Source organism: Sinocyclocheilus rhinocerous, unplaced genomic scaffold (assembly GCF_001515625.1).
Source record: "Sinocyclocheilus rhinocerous isolate Xijiao unplaced genomic scaffold, SAMN03320098_v1.1 scaffold986, whole genome shotgun sequence".
NCBI lineage: Eukaryota > Metazoa > Chordata > Actinopteri > Cypriniformes > Cyprinidae > Sinocyclocheilus > Sinocyclocheilus rhinocerous.
In genome coordinates, this window is record NW_015645515.1 from 235,114 (window position 1) to 255,113 (window position 20,000).

Sequence of the window (20,000 nt, forward strand, 5' to 3'; positions counted from 1 at the left end):
TTTGTCTTTGTGTTTTCTGACTTGTTATTTTGTTTTCGGACTTGTCATTGTGTTTTCTGACTTGTTATAATGTTTTCTGAATTGTTGTTGTGTTTTCTGAATTGTTTTGTTTTTTAGACTTGCATTTGCGTTTGTAATTTGTTATTTTGTTTTCAGAATTGTGATTTGTTTTGCACTTCTCGGCCACCGTATATAACTCTTCTCAAAACAGTGCAACATTAGAAATTGGCCTGGATGAGGCACGTTTAAGCTGCTGTGAAGAAGCAACACATGAGCGCACGATGGAGTCTAAAATGTCTTTCCTCTTTCGTCTCCTGTGTGTGTCCCCTTTCCTCTGCTGCTCTCTCATATGAATGTGGTATTTGCAGCCAGGCTGTGATGGTGCTTTCAGGCGGGCCGTGACCTTTCAGGGCCATCTGTGAGCATCAGCATCCTTTACATCAGGGCCTCTTAAACTTTGGAAACAAGAACCCCTTGACAGATTTCAACTTGAGAAATAAACCGAAAGCCAGAAACGACTGAAATCCAACAGACATCTCATAGCAACGTTCAGATCGATGGCTGTTTATTTCCAAATGAATGATTCACGTTCAATCACACTGCTGCTAATGACGCACAGGCTCAATGACAAGGTTTGTAAATATCCAGAAATGCTTCAGGAGGTTTCCAGAACCAACGTTAAATGAGCTCTTCTGAGTCTTTTGTTTTTAACTCCAGTGTTTCATAACGTGAAGCAGCTGCTTCTGCACTGATGCAGCACTTCAGCAAAACAACAGCAACAAAAACACAGACACTTTCCGTCCGTGCATAATAATGAGTTTCAGTGCGGTCACGTGTGCATTCGCTCCACTCAACCTTTTCATACCTGGCAAAGGTTTGATTTTCAGCTGATTTACGACCAGTATAATGTTAGCCAGCTAGCTGACACAGATGAGCTGTTCAAAATGACTCGGGACAGTCTTGGAAGCATCTGTAAAAATGTACTCATCAGTAAATGTTTTGCATCATAATAAATCGAATTCCAGCAAAAGTATTTTACATTATAACGGTCTAATTCCAGCTTCGTGTTAATTGAACTTTATTTCTAGTAAATATAAAAATGAATTATTCAAATGAAGCAGTGTGTTGAATGCGGTGGGCTGTGTGAGCTCTTACTTGTTCATGAGGTCAAAGCCCTGGTCAGACAGCAGCGCTCCGAAGCGCTTGCGCAGGTTATTGTAGGGATATTCTGTGAAAGTCATCTTCTTCACCGCAGGCAGCTCGCTGTATCCCGGCCAGATCTTCTCACTGGGAGAGCCCAAGTCCACACACACACGCACGCACACACACACAAGATGTCATGTCAGGTCCTCCAGTACATTAACCGTTTAAAGCGTCCATATTACGCTCCTCTGTTACAATGCATTTATCTGATTTAAACTCGTGATTTTCCTCATACTGTACTTTGTTGCAGCACCTCTTTTCACCCTCAGCCTGAAACGCTCTGATTTAGTTCCTGTCTCTTTAAAGCCTGCTTTTCTGAAAAACTCTGCTCTGATTGGTCAGTCTGTTGTGATTAGTCAAACGCTTAGAGCGTGTGCTGGGAACGCCTCTTACCATGATTGTGTTTCAGCGCCCAAGGCTTCATGCGCAGCTGTAAACAGCATTACTGTTCTGTATCTGTAATAAACTACGGCGTCACTATTGGAAGTCCATACAATGCGTTTTTGCCCTTGCAGAGAAGAAAACAGCATCTCCACCAGAGTTTTCATCAGTTCTTTACATGATTCCCCACCCAAACTAGAGTGATTTCACTGGTGATCTCTTTCAGTGACACAGACGACCTCATATATAAAAAACAACACCCGCTGGGCGATTCTTTGACTGTAACGCACACCAGCTGTGATTACCCCGATTATATCATGATCACTTGCAGCGTGGACAAGTTAAAGCTGTTATTAATGTTTGCAGTGCAAAATTTGACTGAACGGATAAAACAACAGCACTTATTTTATCTATCGCTCGTTAGATCTAGAATTCAGAAGTGAAATAAATGAATGTGGTAAGAGTTCATTTATTTGAATGTGTTTTGAGAGCGAGATTGTGATTGTGAATTTTCTGTCTGTGCAGCCTCTCTATATAGTGAAGCTGTCAGTTTAATTACTTCAAAAACAGTGACATTATCATCTTGCTGAAAAATATAGCCTAATGTAGCTTTTAGTAGTGAAGATATTTTATTTATTATTTTTTTAGCACCAGCTAAAATGCTTTCTGTGCTCCTGGATGTTTCTGTGTGCGCGCAATCTCTTACTGATAGATACAAAGTTTCTGCCTCAGAGTGCAAGTGTATACAGAAAACTGGTAATACAACATAAAGTCAAGTTATCTTTGTGGGCAAACATGTCGCCCTCAGCTTGTGATTGGTTGGAATCCCAATGGGATACTGTTATACGTGTTTAGATGCAGATATCGGATATGTATCCGATTAAAAAAACCACATTGGGAAGTGGCTCAGACCAGAATAAATAAACAAATAAAAATCAGATCTTGTGCAGATTTTTGTATTTACATGTATTCAACGATATCTGATCTGTCACATGTGAGTAAAGAAAATCATTTTGCATAATCTCTGCATACTTCTACTACATACTAACAGTGAAAGTAGTGGAGTGTATGCTTTTGAGTGGTTTCATGCATCATAATCAGGTCAAAAAGCTGGGTCTATATCACAGTCTTCATTGACATTAGCAGACATGTATTGAGTATCTATCTGTATCTAGGCCCCTATTCAACATAGTAAGTTTAGCTGGTGCACTTTTCCAAATCCAGCATTCTATACAGCACTTTGTGTTTGCATGGGAAAACCTGTAAATGAATATGTAAATGCTGTAAAACAAGCATTTATTTGCCATTATTAAACTGTATATATGGGCCACAAAGCTCTCCAAATACAGTCATCAGCCAAGAAAAACCAGTCAGTCGACCACTAATCGGAGGTGTTCGAAATATTCCCATCATACTGAGGACTCGTCCGCTCAACCAACATTAAAAAAAAAACCCTAAATGTTCATGGATATGATTATCAGCAGCTGCAGTTACAGATCAACATCGACACTTCTTCCTGATGAGTTGATAACAGTGCTTATCAGAAAGCAGAAAAATATCGGTTTTATTGACTCGAGACATTCAGGATGTGATGAAGCATACCTTAAAAACTTTGTTGATTTGATCAATCTCAGATTTGCCAGGGAATAAAGGTTTCTGCGTGAGCAGTTCTCCAAATATACAGCCGACCGACCACATGTCCACAGCTGTGGAGTATTCCTGAGAGGAGGAAACACGAGCGTGACTCAAACAAGACGGCTAAACATCTGAGTCCATCGACAGCCTAGTGAGCAACAGTGACGTCCACCAGCTTTATAACGTGAAATCAGCTTTCACACATAGTATGAAAACTATCATTTACAAACATTCAAAACAAAACGTTTCAGTACAAGAACCAATATATCTGACACTTACTGTGAAGAAACTACACATCTGCTGTATTCTATGATTATAGCAACTTCTCTGACGGACAGATCTGTCTTCTGGTTAGCAAATGTGGTATTTTTTGTAGACTCTACAGAAGCATCATTTAGAACTTAATCTCTGAGCTCATGGTCCGTCTTAAAGGCTTAGTTTTGTTAAAAAATCAGAACAAACAAAAAATGGCGGGAACCAATATCTGGGTCGATGTCACTGATGTCGTCCACTGACCTTTGCCCCCAGCAGCAGATCAGGTGAGCGGTACCACAGTGTGACCACCACAGGAGTGTAGGGCTTGAGCGGGGAGCCGTACTCTCGAGCCAAACCAAAGTCTCCGATCTACAGAGCACATTCACATCCTAGTTAATATCCTGCATCATTATTAAAGAACACTACTAACACGGCGATAGCTATAACACAGTGTGAACTCGACTGACCTTTAGAATGCCTTTGTGGCTCAGCAGCAGGTTGGAGGTCTTCAGGTCACGGTGAAGGATCCAGTTGTCATGGAGATGACGGACACCTCTCAGCAGCTGGATCATCAGCGTTTTGACCTCGCCTGCGCAGGAAACAGAAGAGAACCGCCTCATTATGGCAAAGATGTCAGTGAACATGATGAATTATTCCGCATGCTTCAGGGTCATACCGGGCAGAAAGGGCTGTTTCATGGTCTCCATCAGACTCTTCAGATCATGCTCCACGTAATTCATCACTATGTAGATTTTATCCATATTACTGCCCACGACGATCTCCTAAAACAGCCAGAAAGCACATGCAGGAGAGATTCAGTCACACCCGAAACACGCTTGAGCTTTTCAAGGACAACCACCATTAAAAACCCAGTTCATTAATAGTATTTTAACTGGCTCATAAAGGCATTATCACCATCTAATTAAAATGATTAGTGTTCATTTCAAAGGAGGTGTTAAGAATGTATAATCTATTAAATAATTAGATCCATTCAATAAAGTGAAATGCCTATCGTCAGGGTTTCTGCAGATAAATGTAAGACTTTAGGACCATGTATTGAATAAACTAAAGGGAACACAAGTCGATACGGTCTCTAAATGTAAATGTCTTGCATTAGAAATGCTTCAAAGTTTGAAAACAAAACTTTAACAGATCTCCATTACTTAAACCCACCCCCCCTATTTTTGTCATGTTTTTCAGTGCAAATATCTCCAGACTCTTAAATCAAGATACACCTGAGAAGTAAACGGAGAGAAACTGATTGAAATGATGTGCGTTCATGATTAAAACAAAAGCAAATACTGTGTCTGCCAATGGGCGTATCCATTATACCCCGCTTACAGATATTTGTTCTCATGTTAAGCATTAACTAACTTCATTTTGTTCAGTTTTTGAAAATGCATCACGTGCATGTATATATTTGTATTGGAAATGTGATTGCAATGCACGCAACATTTATTAATGCCACGACTGCATGAATTCAAGACTTTCTGCTCTTTTTAAGGCCTTGCATTATGAACGGATGAATGAAGACTTTTTAGCCCTGCAGAAACCCTGATCTAAATGAGAGCTATTCTTTACTCAGTGAACGCTAGAGTGTGTTCTGACCCGGACAGTGACGATGTTGGGGTGCTGGGCCTTCAGGATGGTGTTGATCTCTCTGAGGGCGCGTGTGTGTTTACTAACCTTCGCTGTGTTCGGACCCCTCAGAGTCTGATCCTGACTCGCCCTCTTCCTCTGCCTCACTCTGACTGCTGGACTCTTCTTCAGCATTCTCCTCACCTTCCTCATCCTCAGTCCCAGAGCCTGACAAAACAAATACACAGTCAACCTGCATCTCTCTTTCTCTCACACACACACACACACACAGACAAGAGAGAGAGAGAGCGAGAGAGAGGTGTACCCATCGATGACTCCGGTGTGCTGGTCTTCCTCTCACTGTCACTGATGTCCTGCAGATCAGACAGGGGATTTTTTTCCTCCATCTTCCCCTCCCGCACTGCAAATAAAAACAGCAAGACAGCAGAGTCAAACTTTACTTCTGCAGCGCTTCATACAATACACTGTGTCAAAGCAGCTTCACAGAGATGAGCAGGAAAGATGCAGAATCAATTATGGAAACATTAGAAACATTAATGTTCTGTCAATGTGCCCTTCAAATAAATGCGACTTGATGTGACATGCAGAATTTTTCTTCAGGACATTTACTGAAGGCAGACAGACGAGCTGATGACCGTCCACTGGAAGTCAGGCAGATGTATTTGACGTGAAGTGTACTAGTGATGTATTATCTGGAGGAGGAGCGTAACCTGCTCGCCGCTGTTCGCTACTCTCTGCTTTGGTCTCTCTCTGCTGACGGACCGGGCTGCGGCTGCGGTGCCGTGAGCGGCTCTTATCTGCGTACTCCTCTCCAGGAGCCCCTCTGTGATGAGACCCAGGCCCTGAAACACAGTCAGCCTTCCGTTAGTCCACTGTAGCCTTATGTCCGGTCCGGTCGGCAGCTAATTCTGCCCAACAACCACCAACTTCAACACGCAAACACATGGCATTCAGTGGCTATATCTGACATGAGTCTGAAAACAGAGGAGAATATACCGCACTGCGGATCCTGAAACTCATCTGAAAAAACACAAGAAACCTGTGTTCAATTTAGGGTCCTATGAATGTTTCCCCAAATTCCATGTTTTTCATTTTAATTGTTCTGGATTCCATTTTTAAGTTTAATTAAATGTTCATCAACGAGGTCAAAAATGATATCTAATGGAATTCATAAAACTTTTCCCAATTTAATAATTTATTAAAATGTTAACAATAATAGGGCCCCATGAAAAGTTTTATTTTTTCATAAACATAGTGTTGTCTGTTTGAATTTTTATGGATTTATGACAAAATTAATTCAAAAACAGTGGTCCTCAAATGAAGGCATTAACAATTTTAATTAAACAAGAATTAATTCCTTTTATTTTTTGGCAAATACATATCCTTTATAAGTTAAACTGAGCGTTTACTTTGGCGGGTTGCAGTTAAGATCTTGTTTGTGTCTGAAGATAGTTGGTGAAGTGACTCTCAGAGCAGCTGCCACTGAATGTGAGTGTGTTTCTCCTGTGTTCACAAGCACATGCTGGGAAATCTAAGTGAAGTGCACAGTTTAGTATGACAGTGGGGCTTTCTGTTTTGCGTTCCTAATACAGCTGCTGTGAGTGTGTGAGTGTGTGGACACACCGTCCCTGCGGGTGTCTCTCTCTTTGCGGCGCTCCTCCGCTCTCCTCTCTCTCTCCTTCAGCTCGCGCTGCTCTCTCTGCTCTTTCTGCTGCTGCTCACGGAGTTTGCGCTCTCTTTCCCGCTGGCGCTCCTGCTGCTCCAGACGATCCCTGCGGATTCACATGGACACACACGGGAGTCATCAGGCTAAAGACCAGAGAGCGTCACATGTGCATGAGACCAGACGCATCACAGCGCCGCTCACTGACAAATCAGCTAAACAAGCTTTCTGACACTTAACAGGTTGATGACAACAACTTCCCTCAACAGACGACAACCAACACACCTTGCATCATATGAAATTATGCATACCATAAATAAACACACAACCATTCAAAAGTTTGGAAGTGTTTTTTAGCAGAAGATAAGTCTCTTCTGCTCACCAAGGCTGCATTTATTTGATTAAAAATATAGTAAAAATAGCAATATTGAGAAATATTATTATGATTTAAAATAACTGTGTTCTATGTGAATATCTGTTAAACTGTAATTTATTTCTGTGATGCGCAGCTGTATTTTCAGCATCATTACTCCAGTCTTCAGTGTCACATGATCTTCAGAAATCATTCTAATATGCTGATTTGCTGCTCAAGAAACATTTCTGATTATTATCAATGTTGAAAACAGTTGTGCTGCCCAATATTTTTGTGGAAACCGTGATACATTTTATTTTTCAGGATTCACAGATGAATAGAAAGTTCATAAGAACAGAATTTATTCAAAATATAAATCTTCTCTAAAATCATAAATATCTTTACTGGCATTATTGATCAATTTAATTCATCCTGGCTGAATAAAGGTACTAATTTAACGTTTCCCTTATTTATCCCAAACTTTTTAATGGTAATGCATGGCTTTCGCAAAAATATAAAGCAGGAAAAACTGTTTTTAACACTGATAATAATAATAATGATTTTTCACAGTATCAGTGTTTTTACTTTATGTTTGATCAAATAAATGCAGTGTGTGTGTGTGTGTGTGAGAGAGAGTCTGTGTGTGAGTGTGTGTGAGTGAGTGAGTGAGTGAGTGAGTGAGTGAGTGTGTGAGTGAGTGAGTGAGTGAGTGAGTGAGTGAGTGAGTGAGTGAGTGAGTGAGTGAGTGAGTGAGTGAGTGAGTGAGTGCTTGATCTCTCCGTTTCTGACGTTCGTAATCTCGTCGTGAGTTGTTGTCCTCCTGCCACTGTCTCTTCCTTCTCTCATCTTCTCGCTCCTTCTCTTTGTCTTTTGTGCGCATGTGTTTCCCTGCTATAAACACAACACAGACAAGAATTAGCCGAGCCATTTCTAGTGATAATTGAAGTGAAATGAACTGAAGGTCTCTTTCCACCTGAGATTTTGAATAGCTCTTGATCATGATTAGTGATTTTATTTTATTTTTTGGCTGCTGCAGGTTTTTGTAGTCTGACACAAACCCAAGCTCTATGGGTCAAGCAGATTAACCAAAGTTTAATTCATAAACAGTTCATGAATGAAAATCTTTAAATGAAATAAATAAATAAATAAATAAAATTCAGTCAGTAGCCAGTGCTGAAAATACTAGATTTATTGATATTGGCATCCATTTTTTTCGCAAACGTTTGATTTTCTGGGATGTATTTTACATTGCTGCCGAAATTCTGCAGTTTTGTCACTAACATAATGTTATCTAGTGGGCAGGTTTGTCTGGGTAAGGTGCAGACCTCCTTCTGCAGAAAGGCTCCTGCGCCTCCTCTTGTCCTTCCTCTTCTCCTCTTTTCTGTGGTAGGATTTGTCTTTTCGTGTCATCTGCTGCGGGGGTTTGATGGCCAGGGACTCGTCCTCCTCTCCTCTGCAGAAACACATTGAGTACGAGCCGATCAAACACACACAGAACTCGTCCTCTCACACAGCAATGAGATTCATGAGCCGTTGTTAACAGTCCCATACCGCACTAGCACTAAACCTCTCACAAACCTGTCCTCAGTCGAGTCTTCCCGTGTGTAGGGTGAATTCCTTATTGTTATTTCCATCCTGTGGTCTCGTAGCTCTCCTTCCTCCGGAGTGTCCCGTTTGGATTCCCGATCATCCGTCTGCCAGAAACAAAACATTCGACAGAGAAAAAGAGCATTTAGGACATTAGCAATCATTCACTCTCATGGAGCATTGTGAATTATGTAATCCGTCTCACTACTCTCTCAATAACACATTTAGATGAAACAGTCAGGGATAATGTATGTAACATAATAAGGCGTGCTGTTCTCATAAAATATTTCACGATAAACTTCAAATATTTTGTTTGCATGCTCATAATCGGATTATATTGTCCTGTTGTGTTTTGGACAATGCGATATCAATAAATACTACTTAAATTAAGTGCAATTAACGTTATTTAGATGCTATTTATAATTATTTGTATGTGTTTGTGCCCCAGTGTGCAAATATTCACTACAAGCATTCATGAAAAAAAATATTAAGAAGTAAATATATGGGTCAAACTGAGCCCAAACACAGAAGTAGCAGCCAGTGTTTGAACAGGACAGGAGGGCTACTGGATCAAACCAAGCCTGCTGCATGTAGATGAACGCCACGGTTTATATTTCTCCAGCTGATGATCATGAACTCACGTTCTTTGAGCGTTTAGGGTCACTCTTCTCTTCCAGCTCTCGTCTGCGTTTCTTCTCTTGTAAGATCTCGTCTAATGTCTTAACTTTCCAGGTTTCCTTTTCGTCCCCCATCAGCTCCAAATCACCTCCCACTGCAAAACACAGGAGCAGACACTCTTACAGAGTCATGTCACACTGCTGCTGCTGCCCAGTCTCACCCACTGCTTCACAGAAGTGATCAGGATCAGCTCTTTACAAACACAAACTAGTGTTTTTGGACGCATAACGTTAACTTACCGTGATAATGAATGTGATTCTGTTTGTGTGTGTCTGTCTGTTTGTGTATGTGTGTGTGTGTGTGTCTGTGTGTGTCTGTCTGTTTCGACAGCCTTGGAAATCTCTGCGATCATGACACTGTTCCTTCGCATTTGGTTCGCCATTTCTTCTAGTTTTTCATCTTGTGAGTCAAAGCGAGCCGTCAGTGAAGTTATGGCATGCAGAAGAGTTGCATTAGTGATATCCTCGTCGTGAGGCCTTAATTTTTTCAAGGCGTTTGATTTAGTAGGGGTGAAATGTGACGAGTCACGGCGTTTATCTGTTTGAGCGGACTGTACCTCCATTTCTGAGTCGTCTGAGACCGAAGCTGGGGTCGAGCCACGGGCCGGGGGGATGATAATCTTCGGGACGCTAGTTTGCTGTGAAGATTTCCGCATTTTGAGAACACAAAACACACATACGGTGTTTAAATGCTATTTTAGGTAGGCGTAAGTGAGACTTGTGTAGTTTCAAGACTAAATTGGGAGATTAGCTAGGCAGCTCGGTAAAAACACATGCGTTCAGCCCGCCATCTTATCCTCGCTGAAGAAAGGTTCAGTGTTTGTTTTGAGTGTTTCACTGCGTCATCACGCTTACGGTCACATGACGTTCAGCTCCAAAACACGCATAAACACCTGCTGAACCCCTCTGTAGCGCGCTTATAAACTCAAACTATTACTGACAATCAGTCTTTTACTCACCCGTGATGTACTCGGCGCGTTTTCACATCACCGGAAGACCTACTGACTTCCTCTTTCCGCCTAATCACATCCGGGTCAAGAGGTTTTCGCTGCTCTGCCGCTCTCTAACATCCATCAGAGAGCTGAAAATGCACACCAATTTACGTACTATATATAGTTTACAGAAGTTTTTCTTGGCTTTTGCCTTTTGTTGTATTGTTAGGAAAACTAATGCAATAAATTGTTGCATTCTTTCACCAGTCTTAGGTTTTTGAGCCTGTTTCTGCTCCTCTGTCATATTTAATAATCGTTATTGTTGTTATTATTATAATTTACAGTTGAAGTCTTATATAATTTCTTTGAGTTCTTTTGGACCAGATGGCCCTCAGCAGTTAACATAGCCAGGGTTATGTTAGGTTTTCAGCGAGAGAGAGAGAGATCTAGCCGCTGGCGAGCCACACAAACCACTGCTCAGCCAAATACAGTCAAACCCGACAGCACACATTCAACACACATCTCGCACTGTACACATTTAATAAACAAATGCAAAATTCATATAAATCAAAATGTTTCCAATGCACAAATAAAGACCAAATTATACAGACAATTCCCATAAGTGGTTATTGTACTGACATACATCATTTAATATACCACAAACACAACCCACCATAGCAGATACGGAGATTCTTGCTAAACATTACCTTGCAAAGACATTCTGCCGGCAGTTTCATCAAGTATTTGACAAATCTGTTTCTGTCGTATCATTTAACCCACATTCACAGAGAGAGAAGTCAAACAAACTATAGAGAGAGCACATAGAAAACCGCTTCAAGATATCTAGTGAAGAGAAAATACACAGGTGACCTTCAAGTCATGTGGTGATCTGGACATAATCGAGCAAAAGTACATCACAAAATCATCTCCTGCGTTCCAGATCCCAAATAAGTGAGAGGGTGCGGAGTAATAAAACGAAAAGTGTGAAACAAACCCGTCTGTTTCTGCAGCGATACACGACGCGAGCACAGAAAACACACGCTCTCTTTCACAGGAGCCATTCCATCAAGAGATCAGCTTCATAAAACACACCTGCTTATTAAATGTCATCGTTCACCTCAAAATGTGCTCTCGCGTAAAGCCTAGTTTTTGTTTAGTTTTTAAAAAACACTTGTTTTCAATGAATCAATAATGCAAATTATATGGTCCTAAAAACAATAAATTTTTTTACTATTATTTTGGGGTAAAATATGAGCTGGATGTTTGCTGGTGAGACTCACTCACACTATATTTTTGTTGTCTACATGTAGCCCTCAAATAGCACAGAATATTGTGATAACTGTTTGGGCTTTACCTGCCTAAATATTTCTTAAGAGTCTCTTTCAGTTTTCACTAAACGCACAAAGGTTTCAGAATGATAGGGTCCCATGAGCTACATAAGGCATGATTCCCTGTGAGTCCTGACTCCCAAACCAACGAGCTGTCAGCAGAAAGCTGTCCTTTCCACCCGGAGCACATCCATCTCTAGCTCTCGCTCAGTTTAGAGGAGCACAGGTTATTTGGCAGGCGTGCCGTCTCCGTCTTGGGGCGTGGGTTTCTGCTGGGACTCTGCGGACTGCTCCAGAGCGTGCTGGACCAGAGCGTCTCTCTGCATCTGCTTGGCCTTGTTGTAGAGCAGGACTCCCAGGAACACCATGAGGGTCCCGACGGCAGACACCAGCGTGATGGGGTTACTGAACACGATGATGCTCAGCCAGATGGACAGAGCGTGCTTCACCGTGCTCGCCACACTGCCGGAGGACACAAACACCATCAGCACAGCACTACGCACTCGCATTCAGGCTTTCTGCAGGATTTATGACCCATCAAAGAAAAGATAAGGAGCTGAGAACGAGCTGTTGAAGTCTGAAAACACCACTTCCAACCGATCTCCATCACTTCTTAGCAGTGCTGGGGACTTTTAAAAGTAATGCAATGTTGCGTTACTCCCTAAAAAAGTAACTCATTACGGTACTTAGTTACTTTTTATGGATGCGTTACGTTACTTTTGCGTTACTTTTTAAATATGAGCAGGGCTTGATTGTTTTTAATATAAGAAGTTCTATTTATAGCAAATGTAAAAGCCCTTTCACACCAAAAAGATTAATGAATAAACCTCAGGCTGAAGGAAAAGTAAATTCACGTCTGTACAGTAGAACGCAGAAGAAACACTCTTCAGCAATAAAAAAACAAAGCACAATTGTTAGTTTCTCTAAAGTCATTTTTGCTTATTAGTATGGTTGAACTGGATCATCAAAGGTCAGCAGCAAAGATATTGGTTAATAAAATGGGATTAGATACATTTGTGTTATTTAACATATTTAATTATTGCAGGTTTGCGTCATATTCTGAGTTTGCATTTCACTGTTTTAATTCATTTTGATGAATGCTAAATCTGTTTTTTGTGAGTGGGATGAATTAATGCACATTCACATTTAGTCTAGAACTACAGTAACATCATGTTCACACAGCGCACACAACGCCTCTGTACTTCTGATTTCTCCCAATATGGGGACAGGAGAGCTGTCAGTCAATAAATGGGAAAACAAAGTAACATGCATTACTTTTTTGAAAAAGTAACTCAGATATTTTCTTGTAAATTAAAAAAGTAATACGTTACTTTACTAGTTACTTGACAAAAGTAATCTGATTACGTAGCTCACGTTACTTGTAATGCGTTACCCCCAACACTGCTTCTTAGTACTTTTTACAAAACATGGCTTACGGCTCGAACATCTCCGCTCCAAACCACTAGAACACAGAAATCTCTTTTACTGTACTTCTGGTCACACTGCAGAGAAGTGCTGCTCTTTCTCAGGAACTCCGTCTTGTGTTCCAGTGCAACCTTCTAAAGAGTCTCAACTCGTAACATCAGATAAGAAGTCTTGTTTCATGAGGAACTGATCAAAATAAAGTGAGTTTGTGATTAAAACTAGAACAATGGGCTCAGAAAAATCTACTGAATTCAAAGGGAAACTGTTTTGGTAACACATTCACTATTAACAGAGTTTTGCCTCAATAAACTGCTTATTAATAGTTAGTAAGGTAGTTGTTCAGTTCAGGTATGGATCTAAAATATGCTCATGCAGAATAAGGCATTAATATGTGCTTTATAAGTACTAATAAAAGCCAGTATGCTAGTAATATGCACGCTTATAGGCAACTAGTTAATAGTGAACAGTGTTCCCTAATCTAAAGTGGTACAAGATTTCACACTCCTTGGACAGATATTTGTTCTTATTTTAAACATAAACTCACTTCATTTTGTTCCATTTCTTAGAAAACAAGACTTCGTACCTTCATTGTGCATCTCAAGTAAACGTATCTCGATTTAAAGATGTTTAGATATTTGTACTGAAAAACGACACAAAAATATCAACATTTAATGCCATTTAAGACTTCTAAAGCCCCTGATTTGTGTAAGGGTGAGTTAGGACTTTTTAAGACCCTCAGAAACCCTGATATTCATCTAGAAGGGTTCACATTACAAAGAATATGCCCCGGTCATATTTCAGCTCTAAAGAGGCAGCATGTTTTGGCAGCTCTGATTAGGTAACGCAGCACTGGACGAAGCTCGCACCTGAAGGTGACGGGGGAGATGCGGCCCATGAGAGCGTACGCCGTGACGCTCTGTAAGTGGAAGAGCACGCCGTCAAACAGCAGCAGCAGCACGATGTCCTGAGACAGTCTGAAGGAGCGATCACCCTTCCCCATCAGCGGCAGGTCCTGTGGGACAGAGACAACATCAGCTTCACACAGAGCTACGACTGCATTCAACTGATATCAACAGCACAAGGTTACTTTAAACTGCTTAAAGGGATAGTTCACCCAAAAATGAAAATTAGCCCATGATTCACTCACCCTCAAGGCATCCTAGGTGTGTATGACTTTCTTCTTGCAGACGAATACAATCGGAGTTGTGTTAAAAAATGTCCTGGCTCTTCCCAGCTTTATAATGGGAGTGAATGGGTGTCGAGTATTTCAAGCAAAATAAAGTGCACCTATCCATCATAAAAAGTGCTGGAATCTGCTGGAACCACTGGCATATGCGACTAAATCTTACTCTGGGCGACTAAATGACGTCTATCGTTAGCCATTGACTAATACATTCTCAGATTTTACTGGCCAGTGTGTGAGTTGGAGGGTAAGTTTAGCACAGATATATTTCCACACTGAGCACTTCAGAGTTTCGCTCTCCGTCAAGCGATCTGTGCTGCTCATCTCAATGGAGCGCACCTGTATTTGACGCACTGTAAACACTAGCTGCTCTGCTGATAGCGCTGTTTCTCACACACACACAAAGAGAGAGAGTGCGAGAGTCTCACACACCATGCAGAACTGACGCGCTACAAATAAACAATATTCTTTGTTGTATTTTCCTGTTACAACGTGATTGATATTCATGAACCCAGCAGCTCATTAATCCTTAGTGTGTTTTATAATTTATTAGTAGTAGAATTCGTATTATTATTATTATTATCTTATCAGTATTATTGTTAGTTTTTCTCTGACCCTAAATGACCAACAATATCTTAAAGTCCGCGTGAACCGGAAGTTGCGACCGACTTTACTTCCGTATTGTGACGTACTTCTGAGAGAAACGGAATATTGAATGAGAAAAACAGAGGGCGTGGCTTGTTTTTATCTACTGCGAACTGATTGGATAAAGTAGGCGTTTCATTCAGAACAACACTGAGAGTTGGAGGGGCGTGTCTAAGGATGTTATGCTCAAGCCCAAGCCGTCATCAGAGAAGGTCCGTCATTTCAGAGGCGAGGTGCATTTTCAGATTTGGATGAAAGATTACAGGCAAACCATTTTTTTTTTTTGTGGATTGACTTGCACGGATGAATTTTTCGCCACAAAAATAGCAGTGTGCGCTAACAAAATAAATAGTCAATTTTGATTTCATGTGTACTTTAAGCATCACCACCAGTCCCAGGTTCAGTTAAAATGACAAATATGCTTTCATACATGGTTACCAAGTTCTTGTTCTAATCACTAAAGTTCTATCATTAAATAATGCTTGATTATCATAATATCACATTATAATGCCTGACTGACTGATGTGAAGAGTGTACTTTCAGATATTTAAAAAGCTGTGTTTTTTGTATATATAAAAATAGTATATCAGTCTGGCAAGTAAACTAAAAAATGTACTAGCCAATGGCGATTCTATTGCCAAGGTGTGCGTAGAGAGTTGAATATGGGTATTTTTCTTACACAAACGCATTGATTTGCTTCAGGTGGCCTTTATTCACCCCCGGAGCCGTGTGAGGCACTTTTTATGATGGATAGATGCGCTTTATTGGACTTCTTTTGGACTATTGAAAAATAACACCTGCCCACTCCCATTATAAAGCTTGGAAGAGCCAAGACATTTTTTAATAAACTCCGATTGGATTCATCTGAAAGAAGAAAGTCATACACTCCTAAGATGCCTTGAGGGTGAGTAAATTATGGGCTAATTTTCATTTTTGGGTGAACTATCCCGTTAATGGTTGTTCTTAATATATTTAAGATGTAGTCGCTGTTTTACGAAAGCATTAACTGAGGTTGGTGAGAGTGTGTTTTTTCACAGACTGACCATCAGGAAGATCCAGGCAGGTATGAGCATGATGACAGCAGCAGCGCTGGTGTAAAACTGAAGCTCTGGAGGACTAGACAGGAGGAAAAAACACAGACACTGTGACAGTCATGCCTGCTTTATAACTCCTTACAAAACAAAAACACTCGCTTATGTTCACTTGAGTGCGGAGCTCAGTTCCTGAAGGCCAGAGTTAAAAATGAAGAATACTGGCATTATGTTTCCAGTGTGATTATCACCCTTATGTCTCAATGACCCTGCAGTGTAGAAGTCCGAATGCTGCATGTGTGCACAGATCAGCGGCTCTCACCTTAACTTGTACTTGTCCCCACTCAACAGTTTCTTGGAAAACACATTCTGTAAACTAAGACAGAAAAACTGTGCATTAGACTGGAGCTCAGGGTGAAGTGTGTGTGTGATGGAGATGTATGAGAGCAGCACCAGTCCATGATGTTGGTGGAGAGAGCGGCGGAGAAGCCCAGCATGTTGAAGCTGACCTCGGTGGCAGTGCAGAGAGCCAGACCCGCCATCACAGGAACCAGAGACAGATTCACCCAGAACCCTGCAACACACACACACGTAATACTACACCACTATATCGTTCTGAACACAGACTGAGCTGCTGCGGGGAGAGTGCGTAATCCAGTTTGTCCTAAACATGAGACATGCTTACATTAAGGGCTTTAAAGTCACTCGTGAGACATAGTTAACACGTATCCACCTTATTTTTCAATCGCGGAAGTAAGCCGCTTTCTGTGAGTGTGCGAGACTTCCGGTTTATTAGCCGCTGTAGGAAATAACGAGAAGAAGTTCAAAGTGCAGTAAACGGTAAAACTGTCTGCACTACAAACCAGTGTGTTCATAACTAAGATAATACATGAAAAAAAAAAAAACTAAAAAGTTTGCAATATCAAGCAGCAAAGGGAGCGGTTTTGTACAGCTAAAAAGAGCTGGAAGCGAATGACACCGGAAGCCTCGCACATTACATTTACAAATGCCCACGCCGCTCTTACGGGAAAGTTTAATTCTGACTAAAATATACATTTTAATATTTACATAAAATATTTGTTGTTGGACAATGAATGTGCCATATGTTGAAGTTTAAACCTACAGGTTTGTGTATTTTTCTGACCGCACTAACTATAAAGTGACTGTAATCAAAACAGTCTGTGCTTTTGTTTTTATTTATTTTTTCATTTTTAGTTTAGTTAATTTAACTTCTGCTTTAAAAAGCATTATTTTTGTTTTTAGATTGTAATGTTACAATGCTATAATGTGATTTTAACCCTTTTTTTGCACATAATATATAGCACAGCCTACGTGGTTACCTTCACTTTATTTGTTTTAAAACCCCAACATTGGTCAGGATGTGATTTTTTTTTTTTATCCAGATAGAAAGCTTAACAAATACTGAGATATGATTGTTTGGCCATATCGCACAGCCCTGGTTGCTAGGCGGTTATTTACTGGCAGGAGCCAAAAGAACACAACCCTAACAAGTGTCTATGATATTCTGCTCTCTAGAAGGTTTGCAAAACCTACCATTTTTTAAGAGTTATTGAATGAAAGATACTGTTTCTGCTCAGCAAGGCTGCATTTGTTTGATTAAAAATGTAGTAAAAATTGTGAAATATTATTACAATTTAAAATAGCTGTTTTCTTTGTGAATATCTGTTAAACTGTAATGTATTTCTGTGATGCGCAGCTGTATTTTCAGCATCATTACTGCAGTCTTCAGTGTCACATGATCTTCAGAAATCATTCTAATATGCTGATTTGCTGCTCAAGAAACATTTCTGATTATTATCAATGTTGAAAACAGTCGTGCTGCACAATATTTTTGTGGAAGCAGTCACAAAAGCGACAGTAAAGATAATATTACAAAAGATTTCTATTTCAAATAAATGCTGTTCTTTTCAACTTTCTATTCATCTGTGAATCCTGAAAAAATAAATAAATAAATACAAGTTTACAGGAATGCTAAGGGGTTAAACTTTTGACTGGAAGTGTATGACTCTCTTGCAGTGGTAATGTTTTCCAGCCGCTCCGTCATTAGTTTTAAGCCTGATCATTCGGTCGCATGTGTTTGAGCTCATCCCTGACAGAGTGTGGTGTGAGGAGCGCGGCACCTGTGTATTCTCCCAGTATGAGGCGGGACATTATAACAGTGAAGATGGGCGCCGAGCTCTTCACCGTCTCAGCGAATGACACGGCCACATTCTTCAGACTAACCAAACCCAGCACCACCGTCGTGAACCTGACAGCACACACAGAAGAAGACAAATAAGCTCGCCGTGCCAGTAAAACACGTTCCAGAGTCTTCTTTATCAAGTGACAGCAGGTCTGAAGAACAATCAGGTGTTTTTCCCTAACTTCACCACTCTTGTGTGAATCTCACATTTCACTCCAGAAACAAGAAGCACATTCACCCTCAATATGATATGTGACCCTGGAGCACAAAACCAGTCTCAGTGTCAATTTTTCCAACACATCCTCTGAAAGCTGAATAAATAAGCTTTCCATTGATGTATGGTTTGTTAGGATAGGACAATATTTGGCTGAGATACAACTATTTGAAAATCTGGAATCTGAGGGTGCTAAAAAATCTAAATATTGAGAAAATCATCTTTAAAGTTGTTCAAATGAAGTTCTTAGCAATGCATATTAATAACCAAAAATTAAGTTTTGATATATTTACGGTAGGAAATTTACAAAATATCTTCATGGAACATGATCTTTACTTAATATCCTAATGATTTTTGGCATAAAAGAAAAATCTATAATTTTGACCCATACAATGTATTGTTGGCTATTGCTACAAATATACCCCAGCGACTTAACACTGCTTTTGTGCTCCAGGGACACATATATGCTGATTACGCTAGTAAAAAAGTATCGAGTCCTAAAAGCGTGATTTCCATTACTGTATTACCGTAAAGGAGACTAAGACTTTTGTATTTTTGCAGAAAGAAGAGGGGAATGGAAATAATGTTGCAATGCAAATAAAACATTGATGTCCTAACAACAGGCCTCCTTTTCCTCACAGAATAAAACCAATCTCTTTCTGCTGCTTTTGAGGTGAAATGTTCCCTACACGTGTTTTTTTAATACAATTAAACATTTTCATGTTATTAAAGCAAACATGCAACATCACATCACTTCTATCCCACTAAACTGCATCAATAAAGTTGTGTGCGTCTCGTATCAAACTATATTACACAGGAATAACAAATGAAGGATTGTGAGCGCAAACACACCTCATCAGTCCCACAAACAGCATGATCATGAGGAAGTTAGGGGGGTATTCGGTGCGGGATTTATGATGATGCAGGGGACAAGGCACGAACGTCTTAACACAGCCGATGACAGTCGTGGAGAGCATCTGAACAGCTCCTGAAAGAATATTTGCAAACAAAAATGTACATTTAAAGGAATAGTTCACCCAAAATGACAATCTGCTGAAATGTGCTCACCCTCAGATCATCTAAGATCAGGATGAGTTTGTTTCTTCATCAGGTTTGTAGAAATGTAGTCTTAATGCTGGATTTGTTTCAGCTTCGGTCTTCTCCAGATGTTAACTGATGGACTGGAGTGCTGTGGATTACTTGTGGATTATTGTGATGTTTTTATCAGCTGTTTGGACTCTCATTCTGACGGCACCCATTCACTGCAGAGCATCCATTGCTGAGACACTGATGCAATGCTGCATTTCTACAAACCTGATGAAGAGACAAACTCATCCTGATCTTAGATGATCTGAGGGTGAGCACATTTCAGCAGATTGTCATTTTTGGGTGAACTATTCCTTTAAAGCACAAAGTGTTTTCAGGCACAGGCTAATAAACGGGTTAATCTCACTAAAATATATTATGTCACATCTCACGCAGAAGCCGAATGCACTTGCACGACTTTGTTTGCAAAGACTGTGGTTTATTGCACTAATCTTGTTTGAGAATCAGTGTTACCAAACATCGATTGTTGCGTAAGACGTGGAAACGCACCCAGCATGCTGGGCTCTCCCTCCAGCAGAGACAGTATGTACTTGTTGAGGAAGAGCGTGCAGAAGCTGAAGAAGTACCAGAGCACCAGGTA

The 20,000-nt window shown here is 40.4% G+C and overlaps 1 protein-coding gene and 1 pseudogene across 2 annotated transcripts in view; both read right to left on the reverse strand.

The window, feature by feature from the left end:
• LOC107706044 (cyclin-dependent kinase 11B-like) overlaps positions 1 to 10,408 on the reverse strand; it is a 15,625-nt pseudogene extending 5,217 nt beyond the window's left edge.
• A 397-nt stretch (positions 10,409 to 10,805) lies between these two features.
• The window catches only part of si:ch73-236j9.2 (solute carrier family 35 member E2), an 11,035-nt gene continuing 1,840 nt past the window's right edge, over positions 10,806 to 20,000 (reverse strand). For both annotated transcript variants that reach the window (XM_016509617.1, XM_016509618.1), the window contains 8 exons: positions 19,910 to 20,000; positions 19,166 to 19,301; positions 18,038 to 18,165; positions 16,350 to 16,470; positions 16,219 to 16,272; positions 15,909 to 15,981; positions 13,904 to 14,049; positions 10,806 to 12,074 (listed from right to left, as the gene is read on the reverse strand). The exon at positions 19,910 to 20,000 is cut by the window's right edge. In XM_016509617.1, the coding sequence (XP_016365103.1) occupies positions 11,840 to 12,074; positions 13,904 to 14,049; positions 15,909 to 15,981; positions 16,219 to 16,272; positions 16,350 to 16,470; positions 18,038 to 18,165; positions 19,166 to 19,301; positions 19,910 to 20,000 (984 nt within the window). In that variant the 3' untranslated portion in view covers positions 10,806 to 11,839. The remainder of the gene's footprint in view (positions 12,075 to 13,903; positions 14,050 to 15,908; positions 15,982 to 16,218; positions 16,273 to 16,349; positions 16,471 to 18,037; positions 18,166 to 19,165; positions 19,302 to 19,909) is intronic.